Source organism: Terrapene carolina, unplaced genomic scaffold, assembly GCF_002925995.2.
Source record: "Terrapene carolina triunguis isolate 2854851 unplaced genomic scaffold, T_m_triunguis-2.0 Scaffold68, whole genome shotgun sequence".
Classification (NCBI taxonomy): domain Eukaryota; kingdom Metazoa; phylum Chordata; order Testudines; family Emydidae; genus Terrapene; species Terrapene triunguis.
This window is the reverse complement of record NW_020664419.1, coordinates 56,668,631-56,684,629: the sequence shown is the minus strand read 5'-3', so window position 1 is coordinate 56,684,629 and position 15,999 is coordinate 56,668,631. Positions and strand designations below refer to the sequence as shown.

Genomic DNA, 15,999 nt, shown 5'->3' with positions numbered 1-15,999 from the left:
TCTATACTTACCTCCGAGTCCGGCAGTAAGCAATCGATCTTCTGGGATCGATTTATCGCGTCTTGTCTAGACGCGATAAATCAATCCCGGAAGTGCTCGCCGTCGACGCCAGTACTCCTGCTCCACAAGGGGAGTACGCGGAGTCCACGGGGGAGCCTGCCTGCCGCGTGTGGGCCCGCGGTAAGTTCGAACTAAGATAGTTCGACTTCAGCTACGTGAATAACGTAGTTGAAGTTGCATATCTTAGTTCGAAGTGGGGGGTTAGTGTGGACCAGCCCTGAGTCTCCACATCACATATCTTCTATTCTGCCACTTATGAAACAAACTACACAGTACTGATTGCATAAAGAATGTATATAGTGTTGTAGCTGTGTTGGTTCCAAGATATTATAGAGACAAGGGGGTGTTGTAGTATATTTTATCGAACCAACTTCTTTTGGTAAGAAACAAGCTTTTGAGTTTATACAGAGCTCTTCTTCGGGACAAGAATAGCGGCATTTAAGCTCGAAAGTTTGTCTCCCAACAACAGAAGTTGAGCGCACCTTGTCTCTCTTACGTACAACCTACCATATAAAGTCTCCAAACATATACTACTTTTCTTTTAATGTCTCGTGTCCTCACTGCTTTTAAGAGTGATGAGCCAGAGAGGTTATTTCCCAGCATGTATTGAACTAGTTTAACAATTTCACTTTGCACTATACAATACTCTCCTTTTTCTTATTTTGCCAACAGAAACCTTACTATGCACTCAAGACTTATTTGCTGGAGGGGAGGTTACATCTCTAGAATCCTTATTTGAATTTCCCATTCTTTTACTGTGAAAAAACACAAGAACTCAATTAAATTGTCTTGTTAGACTGACCTCACACTTGGTAAGGGAACTCACATCTTTTCATGTGCACCTCTACCCCGATATAACGCTGTCCTCGGGAGCCAAAAAATCTTACCGCGTTATAGGTGAAACAGCGTTATATCGAACTTGCTTTGCGGAGTGCGCAGTCCCGTCCCCCTGGAGCGCTGCTTTACTGCGTTATATCCGAATTCGTGTTATATCGGGTCGCGTTATATCGGAATAGAGGTGTATTTATACCTACTCCTGTATTTTACACTCCATGCATCTGACAAAGTGGGTTCTAACCCACGAAAGCTTATGTCCAAATAAATTTGTTAGTCTCTAAGGTGCCACAAGGACTCCTCATTGTTTTTGCTGATACAGACTAACACGCCTACCACTCTGAAACCTGTCAAGATGAACAGTCACTTGAAGTGCTTGGCAGTTCATGCAGAGACACTTAACAGCTATATGTATTCACAGTATCACAGCTGGATCACTAACATCCCACTGGCTCCAAAGAGTAAACTCTGTCATGAGCTAAAAGTTTTATACAGTTCAGCAAAAAATGGATTTCACCTTTACTGGCTTACACATTTTGGAGTGAGCTAGACCTTACTGAGGCTCAGAAACAAAAGCTTACATGAAAGTGAAAGATGTGCATGCATTGTAAAAAGTAAATTTTTGTGTTTGTAGGTATAAATCACACAGCACTTTACTCATTCCTTGAGGATTCCCAGTTGTGGGAAACAACTGAATACAAGCCAAAAAAAAAAAAGTTATGCCAAAAATGCTCCAGTCTGAAATTAAACTCTCTCATTGCTGTGCTTCGCAACAGGAGTGTTTCTTGACACAATGACGGTAAACTATGAGAAGAGGTAGGGCCAGTTTCGAGGGAGAGCTCAAAAATAATATTTAAAATAGCTTGTTTCTTTAAGATGTAATTCTGGTGCAAAGTGACAGACATAGCTGAAATGTAATTTACAAATTTATGGAATATTCCAACTATGCTGTTTTTTGGTTTGTTTGTTTTTTAAATAGTTTGGGGGTAGGAATAGAAAGATGCTAAGGCTTTTTGAGAAAACGAGAACTGAAAGATGACAGTCAGTTTTTGAAGTTCAACCACTCAATGCCCAGTCATATACTAGAGACTAATTTAATGTGCACACCACTTACACAGGACACAAGAACTTATGCACTGATGTTTACAAGTCACTTACTTCATGAAAGAGTTAGTGCTTGCAATTTTTAAAAAAAAATTGTAAAAAAGGAAAAAAAAAAAAAAAAAAAAAAGGACTTTAACTACCTCTTACCATGTCTTAAACGCAACAGAAAAAGCACTCTCTCAGTACCTGAATTGTTAGATGAAGAAAATTATACCCAGCAAATTGTTTTCCTAAAATTTAGTTCCATTTCACTGGGGGGTGGGGGGGGGGAAGAGAGAGAGACACTATTTGACTGACGTTTTGAGAGGCTTTTGTTCCAACTCCAAGTTATTTCCATAAAAAAGTGTGAAATACAATTCAGTAAAGTCCAAAGAAGCTATACAGGAAAAGTGTTTTCTATAATAGAACATAGGACTAGTTACTCTGAAACAGTGATGTCCAACTTGTGGCCTTTAAGAGGTGACAAGAAAATAGGTATTTGATTATTAATTCTAGTATGTTCCCTGAGACATACTGTACTATTTTAAAAAGAAAACGTTGAATCGACCCTGTCACTATGGGGAGGAATGTAGGTGACATCCCACAGAACTATAGGAGCCACCAGGCTCCTGCAGGAGAGAGCTAGGCTGGCTTTATCTGAGCCTAAGAAGCACCTGACACAGCCACCCAAGACAGCAGGAGAGAGAGAAAAAGAGAAGCTGAGAACAAATAACCAGTTACAGGTTCCGCAATTCTCTGCCCAAGTCAAGACTGGAGTAGCCTGGAGGCTGCTGGCACTACTTGGCAATAGTTACCCAGGGACCATACACTAGCTGGAAGTAGCCAAAGCATGTTACGCTCCAATCAGATGCCTTTCCTGCCCTCAACTTGCTCCCTATGCCAGAGGCTGTGGAGAAAGACATGCAGGATTGGCTTTATAGTTAGAACCCTGCAAATCCGCAGAGATCCACGGACCATTTTTGCCGAACGCAGATGGATGCGGACCCAAATTTTATATCTAAAGCCCTGCAAATCTGCAGATATCCACAGATCATTTTTGCAGATCAGATGCGCACAGCCTCTATTTATAGTCCTCTAGGGGCTCCCCCTCATCAGAGAAGTCTCCAGCAGGGAACGTACAGGTGGTTTCCACTGCCTTTCTACCACCTAGACAATGCAAAGGAAGCAGAATAGGACCAAGCATTGATTGTGACCCCTTTACCTTTTTTGACATATTTGCTCAGTGTGAGGGCTGAACATATATCCTGCAGGATAGGTCCATCAATGGCTATTAGTCAGGACACGCAGGGATAGTGTCCCTAGCCTCTGTTTGCCAGAAGCTGGGAATGAGCAACAGGGAATGGATCACTTGATGATTACCTGTCTGTTCATTCCCTCTGGGGCACCTGACATTGGCCACTGTCGGAAGACAGGATACTGGATGGACTAAATGGACCTTTGGTCTGACCCAGTATGGCCGTTCTTATGTTCTTATGACACCATTGCTCTAAACTCTGATTCAAAAGAGAAGTAGCTTTCTTCCAAATACAAAAAGTTCAAGATACGTTTACATACAATGTACTTTTAGTATAGTGACTGAGAAATCCAGCTTATGGTATAGCCACACTCCGGAGACTATACAGGCATAGCAAGGTCACCAGACTATGCCAGCATAACTCTAATGTAGCCAGAGCCTACACTGATGAAAAGGTCGTCGTCACCCCCTTCTCCCCATTCATTTAGGAACACCACCCTCCCAAGCAACAGTAGCTACATCTATGAAACTTTCTTTGGACCTAGCAGCGTCTACACTGGGGGTTAGGTTGGCACAGCTATGGCACAACCCTGACCATGTAGCTAGGTCAACCTAACTTTGTAAACTAGACCTCAGTCTTCAGGAGGGCTTGTAAAATCCATTTGACTGTTCACCAGTGGGAAACTTGCCCATCAAAATCTTCAGGATTTAATACTTTTGTCTTTTATTAAAAGGCTTCACTGCTCAGCACCACTTAATAAAAAGAGGCAAGTTTCTAGCCCTTATGGTTATACAGTACAGGGATATCTTCTTGAGTATTCAGTCTATTCCAGTGTGTTGCCTTACGTTCACAGCTTTCCCAAACAGCAGAAGACTGCCCAATTTCACTGCAGCTCTTCTGAGCCATGTGGGTAGCAATAAAACTGACAAACATACCTATTACTCTGTTGCTGCTTGAGAAGGCTACTGTCAGCAGTAGACCATAAAAATGGCAGCGCAACTGCTACATCCCTTTCCACAGGCAAAAGATTAGTGTGGGGGAGTGGGGGTGTCTCTTTCCCATTCCAGAATAGCAGAGGGATTCAAAATGTATCAGACAACTATTTGCTGTTGCAAGAGCCCCAGTAGGTTCCAGGGATAAATTAATAGTTTGTATTGCAGTAGCACCTAGAGGCCTCAATCAGGGATTAGGGCCCCATTGTGCTAGGGCACCACATACACACACACGCACACACTTCTAATATATTCATCTCCCTACATCTATTGTATTTGTGTCTTGAATTAGTTTGTCTATCTAGTCTGCAAGCAGTTTATGGCACGGATTACACCTCCATCTGTTTATTTTGCATGTTACACACCTACTTCAACTAAGAAAGTATGCAGCCTTTCATCTCAGTCACTGTTCCAAGACCAGCATAAATCACTAATGACTACACATTACCATCTAACTGTTGCTCACTCTCCTTAAGACAAGATTCTGTCATCTTTTTAATTTCTAATGAACAGCTGTCCAGATAAAGAAAATATCACTACAGTTAATAGACAGTTTTGATGCCCATTTCAGGGAGGCCAAGAGTTGAATTAACATGATTCACCACCCTGAGATGATACATTTCCATTTTTGTACCTGTTTTGTGGTTACAGAATGGCAATTTCTAAATTTTAGTCATTTTTAAAAGTTACTTCCACATATTTAAGAAGTCCAAATAGGTATTATGTGAAGATTTAAAAGACTGCTATGACGCTCAAACTAAGGCCTCAACCTGTATTTTATACAGGATAGTCAATCTTAACAAATTTAGAACAAGATCTCTGCTAGAAAGCACTACATCACATCAACCTAGAGCAGTGGTTCTCAAATTTATTTGATCAGGACCCCTCTGTAGTTGTTTATGCCCCCCCACACACACACATACCGCCACTCAGCTCTGAAGGCAAAGCAGAGAGCAGTGGCTGCTGGCCAGGCACCCAGCTCTGAAAGCAGCGCCAGGCCAGCAGCAGCACAAAAGTAAGGGTGGCAACGTGGGAAAAAAATATATATTAATCAATATCGCTTTTCACAGAAGACTTAGCGCCCCATTGCCACCCTTACTTCTGCGCTGCTGCTGCCACCCCAGGGCTAACAGCTGGAGCCCACCACCTCCAGGTGAGGACTGGCAGCAGGGGGGCGGGGGGGGGGGGGAAGAGAAGAGGAGAGATGAGATCCCAAGCCACCTCCTGGTGAGGGCAGGGGAAGGAGGAATCTGAGCCTGGGTGGCGGTGCTGCAGCTGTCAGCCCCAGGGCAGTGGAGCTCTGGCTCCACCCTTTATCCCCACCTCCCGGGTGGGCATGGCCCTTCTGCACCAGCCCCAACATCCTGAGGCCAACAGCCAGAGCTCTTCAAAAAAGCACACAGCTCACGCCTCCCTTGACACATTCCTGCACCTCCCTTGGGAGGCCTGCCCCATAGTTTGAGAACCACTGAACTAGAGCAAAAATCAAACCTTTTGCAGTATAACCTCATGTGTGAAAATATCATCCAAACCTGGGTTATGCTTCATTTGACTACACAGCTTCACTTATGTATTAAAACTGAATCTGCTTTACTATTTGGATCAAAGACATCCGAATGCAGATGAATCTTATTGAGATCATACCAATATAAGGCCTTACCACCTAATTTTTCTATTGACCTTTCATAAGCTGAGTTGTCATAAAACAAATATGAAAGTGCTTAGTGAAACAGAAAAGTCATGCTAGATAGACAAGTGTCAACAGGTTCGAGCAGGAGATTGAGTCAGGTTCTACACACAGTTGTCAAATAGACTCATGGGTCACCTTGAGCAAGTCATAATCCTTCTGTGCCTCAATTTATACATCAGTAAGTGGGAACACTATTTACCTATACTATAGATGCATTGGAAAGATTATGCTGTCAAGACCCTGAAGTGAAAAGTGTTAGAGCACAAAATAGCACTGGGTAAGTGTATGCCCCATTACAATAAGAGACTCCTCTTACCCTTGACCTAATACTTACTGTTGACTTCCCCATGCTCAGCTACTCCCGAACCTCTCATTCTCACGTACATGAGTCCCAGTATCAGAAAAAACAAGCATGCAGCAGTTAAGAGAAACATGGACAAGTAATGTGCACTGAAGCCTCCAGTGGTGGATATCTCCTCTCTCTTGAACTGTTGGAGAAGCTCCTCCTCAGGCTCAGAAAGCTTTTGCTTATAGGTGTTTTTCAGGTAGGTGTGATTAGAGCCCGTGTGGTTGGAGTGATTGATTCTAAGGGAAGAGGGGGTGGCAGCACCCAGGGGGAGGCTGTTGGTAGCTGAATAAATCCTAGGTTCAATATTAAAGCCACCAGCAGCGCCGCTGAGAACATGATTATTGGCTGCTTTCCTAACAGTGCCCAGAGGGTCACTGATTTTGCTGCTGTCCATGTCTGTGGGCTGCGGCAGTACCAAGAGTGGAGGGGAATTCTTGGAGGAGGTGCTGCGGTATCTGGGGATGGAAGGGCTGGTGTCCAAGTTTTCACAGTCTCCCCCCCTCGTCACCGCTGCCTCCTCCTCATTTCTGCCCCTGTCTAGACTTCCAGCAGCAGCCGCCTCCGCCCTGTCATTCATTGCGATTACACCAGCACCGCCGCCTCCTCCAGCCCTTTGCTGGCCCGTCTCCATCATGCCAGCGACGGCTGCAGCACATTTGCTGGCCGTGAATGGGGCAGCAGATTTGCTCAGGCTCCGTCTGCCCCGGTGCTGGCGAGCTGCAGTCTCCTCCTTCAATACCTGCTGCTTGGCTCTCTCCCCCTCCTCCTCCGAGTCGGAATACTCGGCCCTGCCGCCAAGGGAGGGGTGCCTATTACCATTCACAGTCCGGTTCTTCCACTGCCGCTCCTCCTCCTCGTCCTCGTCCTCCCCCCCTTCCCCAGGCTCCCGCATGTCCTGAGTCTGAGCCCCCGCCGTGGCCGTCGGTCTCCTGGCCACCGCCCCCCACCAGGCACTGGGCTTCCTCCTGGCCGCCTCAGGGGGGAAACTGTTCCTCTCGCTGCAGGCTCCATGGGAGGCTGCGGGCCTCAAGCCGCGGACTGGGGGCGACGCCCGCTCCCTCCGGCTGCTGCTGCCGCCGCCCCCGGCGCCGGCCTGGCTCCTGGGACTGGCCTCCACATCTGACTCGTCCGAGCTGAAACCCAGCAGCACTTTGCCGCCCCCGGCAGGGGGTGCTGCGCGGCTCCGGCTGCCCCCGCCTGCGCCGCCCGGCAAGTAGGGATGGTCGGGGCTGGCCAGCCGGACCCCCATGCCCGGGGCCGCTCTGCCGCCGCCGCCTTCGCCAGGCGCTGCCCCGACCCCCGTGTTATTGTTGTTGCTGTTCCGGGTCTTGTTGGCGCTGCCGCGGGCTCCGGCCCGCTCATCCTCCCGCAGTTTCTTCAGCTTCTTCAGGTAGACGGGCCGGGTGCTCTCGGTGACCGGCCCCGGGGAGAGGCCGAAGCGCCTAAGCTCCGAGAACAGCTCCTCATCCGTGAGCTGCGCGGCCGCCGCCATGTTTCTCTGCCCCGCCGCCGCGGCGTTTCCTACCCACGCGCCGCGCCGCTCTCCCGTCCCCGCCGGAACTGACGCGTGCGCACTAGACTGTGGCCTAGACCCGTCTGTCACCCTGGAAGCGCCGCCCCCCCGCCGGAGACGCCAGCCAGACGGGAGGGGGAGGGGGACGCTTCCCCTGCGCTGCGCTGCGCTGCCCTCCACTCCACGGCCTTACGCTGGTGCTGGGCACAGGGGTGAATGACACGCACGTGCGCGCCCGCCTGCGAGCAGCGCGGCCCTCCCCTGCGAGAAGAACGCGTTGCAATGCGCCAAGCGGGGCGACGCCAGAGGGTACGGAGCCGTGAGAGCTACTCCGTAGTGGAGGCTGCACTGGTTGCTGCCATTCTCTGACGTCCCAGGAAGGCGGCTGTTGGGCCGGAGGAGGGAATGGTGTAGAAGGTTGGGCTCCACCCAGCAAAGTTGTGTCCCCATCCTGCAGGCAAAAATCTGGGTGAAGTGGCATGGGGTAAATGGTGGATATATAAAGTAATCCCCCCCTGCCACACACATGAAAATGGAGCCATGGATACAAGAATGAGGCAAGCTTAGATTTAGTACCAATTGCTCCATTAAAGCTATAGCTGAACAGGTCTGAAATAGGTGTGGATAAAATATCCTATCAAGATGGGGGTGGGGTTTCAGTCAGTGTAGGTAATCTGCTTCCACAAGTCTTTCGTTGACCTAGTCATGTCTACACAGCAGGCTTGGCTGCTTTAATTATGGTCCAGACCTCAAGGGTATGAATTTTTCACACCCTCAGTATTGTATCTAGGTTGATCTAAATTTTGTGTGTAGACCAGGGCTGAGAAGCAGAGAGCATGGCAATAGGGAGCTGTCCTCAGCATCTCTACCCACCCCTCTAGGCTCATTACAACGCAGAAGACTATTAGCTCTGGCTGTTCAACTTATGCTGGAGACAGGGCCAGACTATCCAGGTGCTTAGAAGGTTTGAAGGCCTTTTATAATGGTGAGGATGATTAATCAGAAAATCAGGACTATAGCTCTTTCAGGAGGAGCCCTTTCAAGTAGCTCTTCTACAACTGAAAAGCACTGTGTAAATGTTAGGCCTTGGCTACACTTGCAGATGTACAGCGCTGTGAGTTAAACCTGACTTCGTGCACCTGAGTAGGGAAACCGCTGCAGTCTGTCCACACTGACAGCTGCCCAGCGCACTGTCGTGGCCACATTTGCCGCAATTGCAGCACTATTGGGAGCGGTGCATTATGGGCAGCTATCCCACAGAGCACCTCGTCCCATTCTGGCGCCATGGGTTGTGGGAAGGGGGCGTAGGTGCAGGGCATTCTAGGTCCTGTCCCAATGCTCCGTGATGCATCGCTTCGCATCCCAGAAATCCCTTTGTTTCCGTCCACCTTTGGCGCCATCTTTCAACGGTTTCTGTGCAGCGCAATCTGTCTGCGGGAAATGGAGCCCGAACTGCTGAGGCGTATGCTGACGAGTCTCGCCAGCACGTCACATTTGGCTGTCGAACTATTCCTTAAGATCCAAAGTGACAGTGAGAGTGAGGGTGAGGAGTCCGACGATGCTATTGAGCCGCGTAACGCGTACGACACAAAATTGCTTTTGGCATTCACGGACATGCTCAGCACCATGGAACGCCGCTTTTGGGCTCAGGAAACAAGTACCGAGTGGTGGGATCACATCGTCATGGAAGTCTGGGATGACGAGCAGTGGCTGCAGAACTTTCGGATGAGAAAAGCCACTTTCATGGGACTGTGTGAGGAGCTCGCCCCCACCCTGCGGCGCAAGGACACGAGATTGAGAGCTGCCCTGCCGGTGGAGAAGCGGGTGGCTATTGCAATCTGGAAGCTGGCAACTCCAGACAGCTACCGGTCAATCGCAAACCAGTTTGGAGTGGGAAAGTCGACCGTTGGAATTGTGTTGATGCAAGTTTGCAAGGCCATTAATCGCATCCTACTCAGAAGAACCGTGACTCTGGGTAACATGCAGGAAATAGTGGATGGCTTTGCACAAATGGGGTTCCCTAACTGTGGAGGGGCGATAGATGGGACGCACATTCCTATTCTGGCACCACCCCACCTAGGATCCGAGTACGTTAATTGGAAGGGGTATTTCTCTATGGTTCTCCAGGCACTTGTGGATCACCGTGGGCATTTCATTGACATTAACACAGGCTGGCCCGGAAAGGTGCATGATGCACGCATCTTTCGGAACACTTGGCTGTTCAGGAAGATGCAGGCCGGGACTTTTTTCCCAGAGCGGAAGATCACGGTAAGGGAAGTTGAAATGTCCATTGTGATCCTTGGAGATCCCGCTTACCCGTTAATGCCGTGGCTCATGAAACCCTACACAGGGAGCCTTGACAGCAGCAAGGAACGGTTCAACTACAGGCTGAGCCGGTGCCGAATGACTGTGGAGTGTGCCTTTGGCCGTTTAAAGGCCCGCTGGTGATCTCTGTATGGGAAGCTGGACTTGGCCGAACACAGCATCCCCGCGGTTATATCCACGTGCTGTGCCCTCCATAATATTTGTGAAGGGAAGGGTGAAAGTTTCACTCAGGCATGGACCTCTGAGGTTCAACACCTGGAGGCTGAATTTGCACAGCCAGAGAGCAGGGCTATTACAGGGGCCCAGCGCAGGGCTGCAAGGATTAGGGATGCCTTGAGGGAGCAATTTGAGGCTGAAAACCAGCAGTGATATCTGGTGCCCTGCATGGGAGTGAATTGCAGTAGTTCCAATCTTTAGGAATCAGTGTTTGCTAAGCAGACTTTCAGTGCCTGTTTATTTCCTGTGCTAAGGAGTCTTTTACTTTATGCACTAATAAAGAATGTTTTCAAAGCCAAAAAATCCATTTACTGAAAAGAAAAAAAAATTATTTATTGAAAAGAAACAAGGGGGTGGAGTGGGGAACGGTACAATCACAGATTCGCGTATGTCCTGTCTGGTGTGCTGTGCAGTGAGTGCTGCACTTCAGGGTAGCTATACTGCATGGTGATGGGGGTTGAGTGCAGAGGGAAAGGGTCATGGTTTTCAGGGTTGGGTGGTGAAGATACTGGTGTTGGAGGCAGCGGGTGGCGTGAAGAACACGAAAGTTGGGGAAAGTGGGTTGGAGGTGACAGTGGGGCACAAAGGAAAGAGTTTTGGGACAAGGGCTGTGTGGGGGGTGGCGTTTGCGTTTGTGGTACTGCTCCTCTTTCTGCATGGCTACGAGCTCCTGGATAGCATCTGCTTGGCACACCAGGATGCTTATGAGCCGATCCGTGCTTTGCTGCCGGTGCTCCGTGCTTTGCCGCCGGTGCGGTGCGTTTTCCTGGCAGATCCTGCTTTCTCTCTCCCTCCAGTTCTGTGCTTTCTCATTCTCTTTAATAGATTGCCGCATCACTTCTTGCAGCATGTCTTCTTTGCTTTTTCGCGGTCTCTTCCTGAGTCTTTGCAGTTTCTGAGCAGGCGATAAGAGGGACGGCTGAGGTCTCAAGATTGATGCAGCTGTATAGGCAAAATGCAACATTTAACAGAGGCAGCATTGCTTATACCAGACAGAGTAATGATTCCCCCCGCACTTAAGGAGTAGAAAACACACAGGGTCTACACAATAGCATAATTTTCCCGTCCGAAACAGAGCACACATATCCCACGGGAGCCTCAAAATGTCGAGTAAGGGGGACTGATTGTTTCAGGGCTGCACTGTCCTCTGGGTTTCTGTGCCTTGGGGAGAGCCAACAGCTTCAGGGGGCACCTACACTGAACACTGTCCCAACATTTTCCACAGGTGTTCGTCCTGGACGATATCTCGCTGCTGAGGGTGACCTGGGAAGCAAGGGAGGGTCTTCTACTGCAATGCGGCTTCCGCCCTGGCCCATATGCAGCTTGCCTGTGTGCAGCAATGGTCCCCCCGCCCCTCACGGCACAGTGGTGCGGACACGTTAGCCTGGCTGGGACAAGGACCACGGTGGCTCTCCCGATAAACCTGCGCAAGCGCATTGCACACGTTCTGCATGAGACATTCGAGGAGATTACCGAGGCCGATTACCGCGATGTGATAAACCACATCAATGCACTATTCCGCATCTAGGCATGCATGCCTAACCCTCCTCTCCCAAAGAGCCCGCACCGAAAAAATTCCTTCCCGAAAAAAAAACCCGCTTACCGGGAACCTGCTCTTCTGTTTGTCCTCCACCAAGTACCGGCCGCTGCGACTGGCTACCTTCCTCCTGGCTCGAGAAGAGCTCCTGGCTGCATGGCTCCGGGATTCCGGGGTGTCTCCATCCGGCCCACCACCATCACTCCCGTTTTCCTCCTCCTCCTCCTCTTCCTCCTCCCCCCCCCCACACCGGTAGTGTCCATGGTGGTGCTCGGAGTGGAGGTGGGGTTAACCCCAAGTATCCCATCCAGCTCTTTGTAGAATCGGCAGGTCGCGGGGGGAGCACCCGAGCGGCCGTTTGCGTCACGGGCTTTGCGGTAGGCACTCTGCAGCTCCTTCACTTTAATCCTGCACTGCAGGGCGTCCCGGTCATGGCCCCTTTCCATCATGTCCTTTGATACCTTCCCGAAGGTATCATAATTTCTACGGCTGGAGCGCAGCTGGGACTGTACAGCTTCCTGCCCCCAAACACTGATGAGGTCCAGCAACTCGCCATTGCTCCATGCTGGGGCTCGCTTGGCGTGTGGAGGCATGGTCACCTGGAAAGATTCGCTGATGGCACTCCATGCCATGCCGGGCTGAGCAAACAGGAAGGGGATTTTTAAAATTCCCGGGGAATGTAAAGGGTGGGTCACATGGTTGGTTACCTGAGGCCAGGGCAGTAGAGTTTGAACTGATGACCAGAGTGGCTAGAACAGGCATTGTGGGATACTGCAGAATAATTCTGGAGGCCATTCACAGCGCATTTGGCGGCCACACTGGTGCCGCAGCGCTGCAGCGGCAGCGCAATACTCACTATTCCTCTCGGGGAAGTGGAGTACATGCAGCGCTGCAACCACGGAGATACAGCGCTGCAAATGCCTTGCCAGTGTGGACAGGGAGTGAGTTACAGCGCTGGGGGCAGCTTTACAGCGCTGCAACTCGCAAGTGTAGCCAAGGCCTGAGGTATTATCTTTATCTACAGCAGTAGCCAGGAATCACCAGTTGTCATTTGCAACTGCCACAGAATCTTCTGTTTCCAACATTCCATCCCTCTTCCTGCTGAATGAGGCAGGGGTGCTGGAACCATTGAACCAAACTGTAAACCCTGGATATAATGGAAACCACTTCAAGGCAGGGGGTGCTGCCACACCCCAGCCCTGCCCCCCTAGTTCCAGCACCTGTGGAATGAGGACAACCCTCAACAATGTTTCCTTTCCCTCAGTCTGAAATGCAGTAAAGAGGAACAGGAGTGCTGCAAGCTCAGTACTTGTCTCAGGCTACTAGTAGCCCTGGCCAGCCCAGTAGTAGTCAGTTCCTCAGAGATCATTAGGGCTGGTAATTGGGCATTGCACTGCACTTTTGACTAATGTCAGTTTAATACTGATATATGTTGAGTTAAACCACACTGAAGCTGGTGAGGTTAACAGCTGCTTTTCATTCAGGTTAAATGAAAGAAACAATAGGGGGCCTAAACCCAACACAGAACACTGCCTAAAATATAGGCAGATGTAAGTCTGTATGTCCCCTGAACAAGCACTGTGTGTTGGCCCTGGAAGAAGCCTAGAGAGAGATTTTGGACTAGGTGTGGTCTGAAAGGGTATGTCTACACGGCAATAGAACACCCATCGCTGGCCTATGTCAGTTGACTCAGGCTCTTGGGGCTCAGGCTGTGGGGCTATAAAATTGCAGTGTACATGGCCTGTTTTGGAATTGAGCCCGAGTCAGCTGACATGAGCCAGTTGTGGCTGTTTTACTGTAGTGTAGATATACCCAAAGAGGCTTGATGCTGTGAGCCAGGAAACTCTCTCATGTTGTTCTTTTTGTAAAGAAACAAAATTGCATAAAAGAAAATACCTGGCTCCATCACCAATTTCTCCTCCCAACAGGAACAACGTGGTGACTCCTCCAAACTCTTCCCTCCTGTACCCCGTGCTCCTCTCTTCAAGTTCCATGCCGATTGTTACATCTTACCTTTTAACAATTTTTGTTGTTATGGGTGGTAGAGCTGGACAACATTTTTCACATAATTCTTTTTCCTCTGAAAATGCAGATTCTGCTCAATCAACACATTTTGTGAATTTAACAAATTTGTTTTAGTCATAAAAAAAAATTCTGAAAAAAAACAAAAACATTTCGGTTTTGACATTTTTTTTATTCAAAATTCACTTCAAAATCTACTTCAATTTAATTTAAAAAAAGGGGGGGTAAAATATGAAACTGTTTTGGGTTGAACAAAACATTTAATTAAACCCCAAAGTTTTTTTCCACTTTCTGTTTGTGAAAAAAAAAAATTATTTTTGGTCAACCCGAAAATTTTTTTCCAGTTATTTTGATTCAGCCAGCAAATTAAAAAAACAGTTATTGACATAGCTTCAGTCTTTTTTGCAGGCATTTGCTGACTTTCTGGGGCCAGATGTTACTAGTACATAGCCATCAAAGGGACATAGACTTTACTACCAATTCATTGTGGTTTGTTAGGGTTCATAGTCTTTCAAGTATGCTAGTCTTCAAACTAGTCTCCCATTTCTTGTTTGGATTATCCCTGTTGGTGGAGGATTTGTTTCCACCGTGTTGCTGGCTTCATTCTATAGGTGGGCATCCTGTTGTTCCTCTGTATTGCTCATATACCTTTTTCTCTGACTCTCCTATTTCAGGACAACTGGTAGCTGAGACTCTCTGTGTCCTTCTGGTCCTGGACTTGGCCCTGTTTGTCCAAGTGTGCCAGCTCTGTGTTGCTATTATACAGTTGTATTTGATTTAATCTCCACCACTGACCTGAGACTGTAGCTACTTGACCTGTGTCCCACTGAATTTTCGACTGTTGGCTTTTGCCATTGCTTTAGGTGGCTATTTAACGGTTAAGCCAGAACTGCTCCCCTGTGCAAAGTAGCCTCAAGTCTTTGCTCCTTTGTTGTAAAGGGCTGTCTGCTTAGCTTGGCCTTCTCTTAACTGCTTCTGTGTAGTGTTCATCATTCCTCTGCTGGACTGAAACACACTGCCTCTCATAGGAAGCAGAATCTTGGTTCTCCAGTCCATCAGTCGTTGTATGGGCTACTGTCTAGTCCCTGGTAGGGTGTATTTCAATGGTTCAAAGCTGCCAGGTAAGGATCCCTTTGTGTCTGTTTTGCTTTTGCCTCTTGGCTGTCTTTACTGCTGACTTTGCCTTTCCATTGCTTTGTGGGTACCCAAGGGAAGCTGTCTTGTGCTTAAATTCCCATTTGGCACTGAATCATTTGAATTCTGCTATAGGGTACTGTAGCACATTGTCTTAGCGTAGCATGTTAGATATACCATACCTTGCAAAATGTGTCTTCAGTTTCCTGGTCACAACTCTTGCCTGAGTGTCCTCCAGTCTACCTCCCAGAAGTATAGTCATAGACTCTATAAATGAATTGGCTGTCCCATGCACCCCCTTACAGCCAGCAGTGTCTTTGCACTGCCCCTGATCTTGATTCTCCCTTTTCCAGGCCCTTTTACACAGATTCCACACACGTACTGAACCAGTCACCACCCTTGTTAGGATCTGGATTTATTCAGACAAAGTAAACTCAAAAGTAAAACTCAATGTTCCAAAAATCTGTCCCGGGCATGGCTCTTACCTGAGAGCCTGGTTGAGCAAAAGGGTTCCTTCAAGAGGTTTTTTTTTTCCAGTTCTTAAGAGGTGATCCACTCTGGGATTCGGCTTGCCACTGTCCTACTCAGAGCGGACTCAATTGCAGACTTCCCAGGCTCAGCTCTTCCACAAGAGCTCTCTTACAAGAAACCAGATGCTTGAGGTTCCCTCCCTGTGCCAGGTGCCTCTGGTTGGCTCTTTTAGCAAGCCTGCTCCAGGCGTCAAGAGTCCTGCAGGCAGCTTCCTCCCTCCCTCTCACAGACTCAATCTACTTAGCTAAACAAACAGAAGGTTAAGGGGTGACTTGATTACTGTCTATAAGTATCTACATGGAGAACACATAGTTAATAATGGGCTCTGCAATCAAACAGAGAAAAGTATAACAGGATCCAATGGCTGGAAGTTGAAGCTCAACAAATTCAGACTGGAAATGCATATTTAATGGCCAGAGTAATTAACATTGGAACAATTCAGCTAGGGTCATGGTGG

The 15,999-nt window shown here is 48.4% G+C and overlaps 1 protein-coding gene across 1 annotated transcript in view; it reads right to left on the bottom strand.

Annotated features, from left to right (window-relative positions):
• Positions 1–7,805, bottom strand: part of LEMD3 (LEM domain containing 3) — a 79,914-nt gene extending 72,109 nt beyond the window's left edge. The window contains exon 1 of the mRNA XM_024208058.2: positions 6,250–7,805. Within this exon, the coding sequence (XP_024063826.2) occupies positions 6,250–7,756 (1,507 nt within the window). The 5' untranslated portion in view covers positions 7,757–7,805. The remainder of the gene's footprint in view (positions 1–6,249) is intronic.
• Between the last annotated feature and the right edge of the window lie 8,194 nt (positions 7,806–15,999).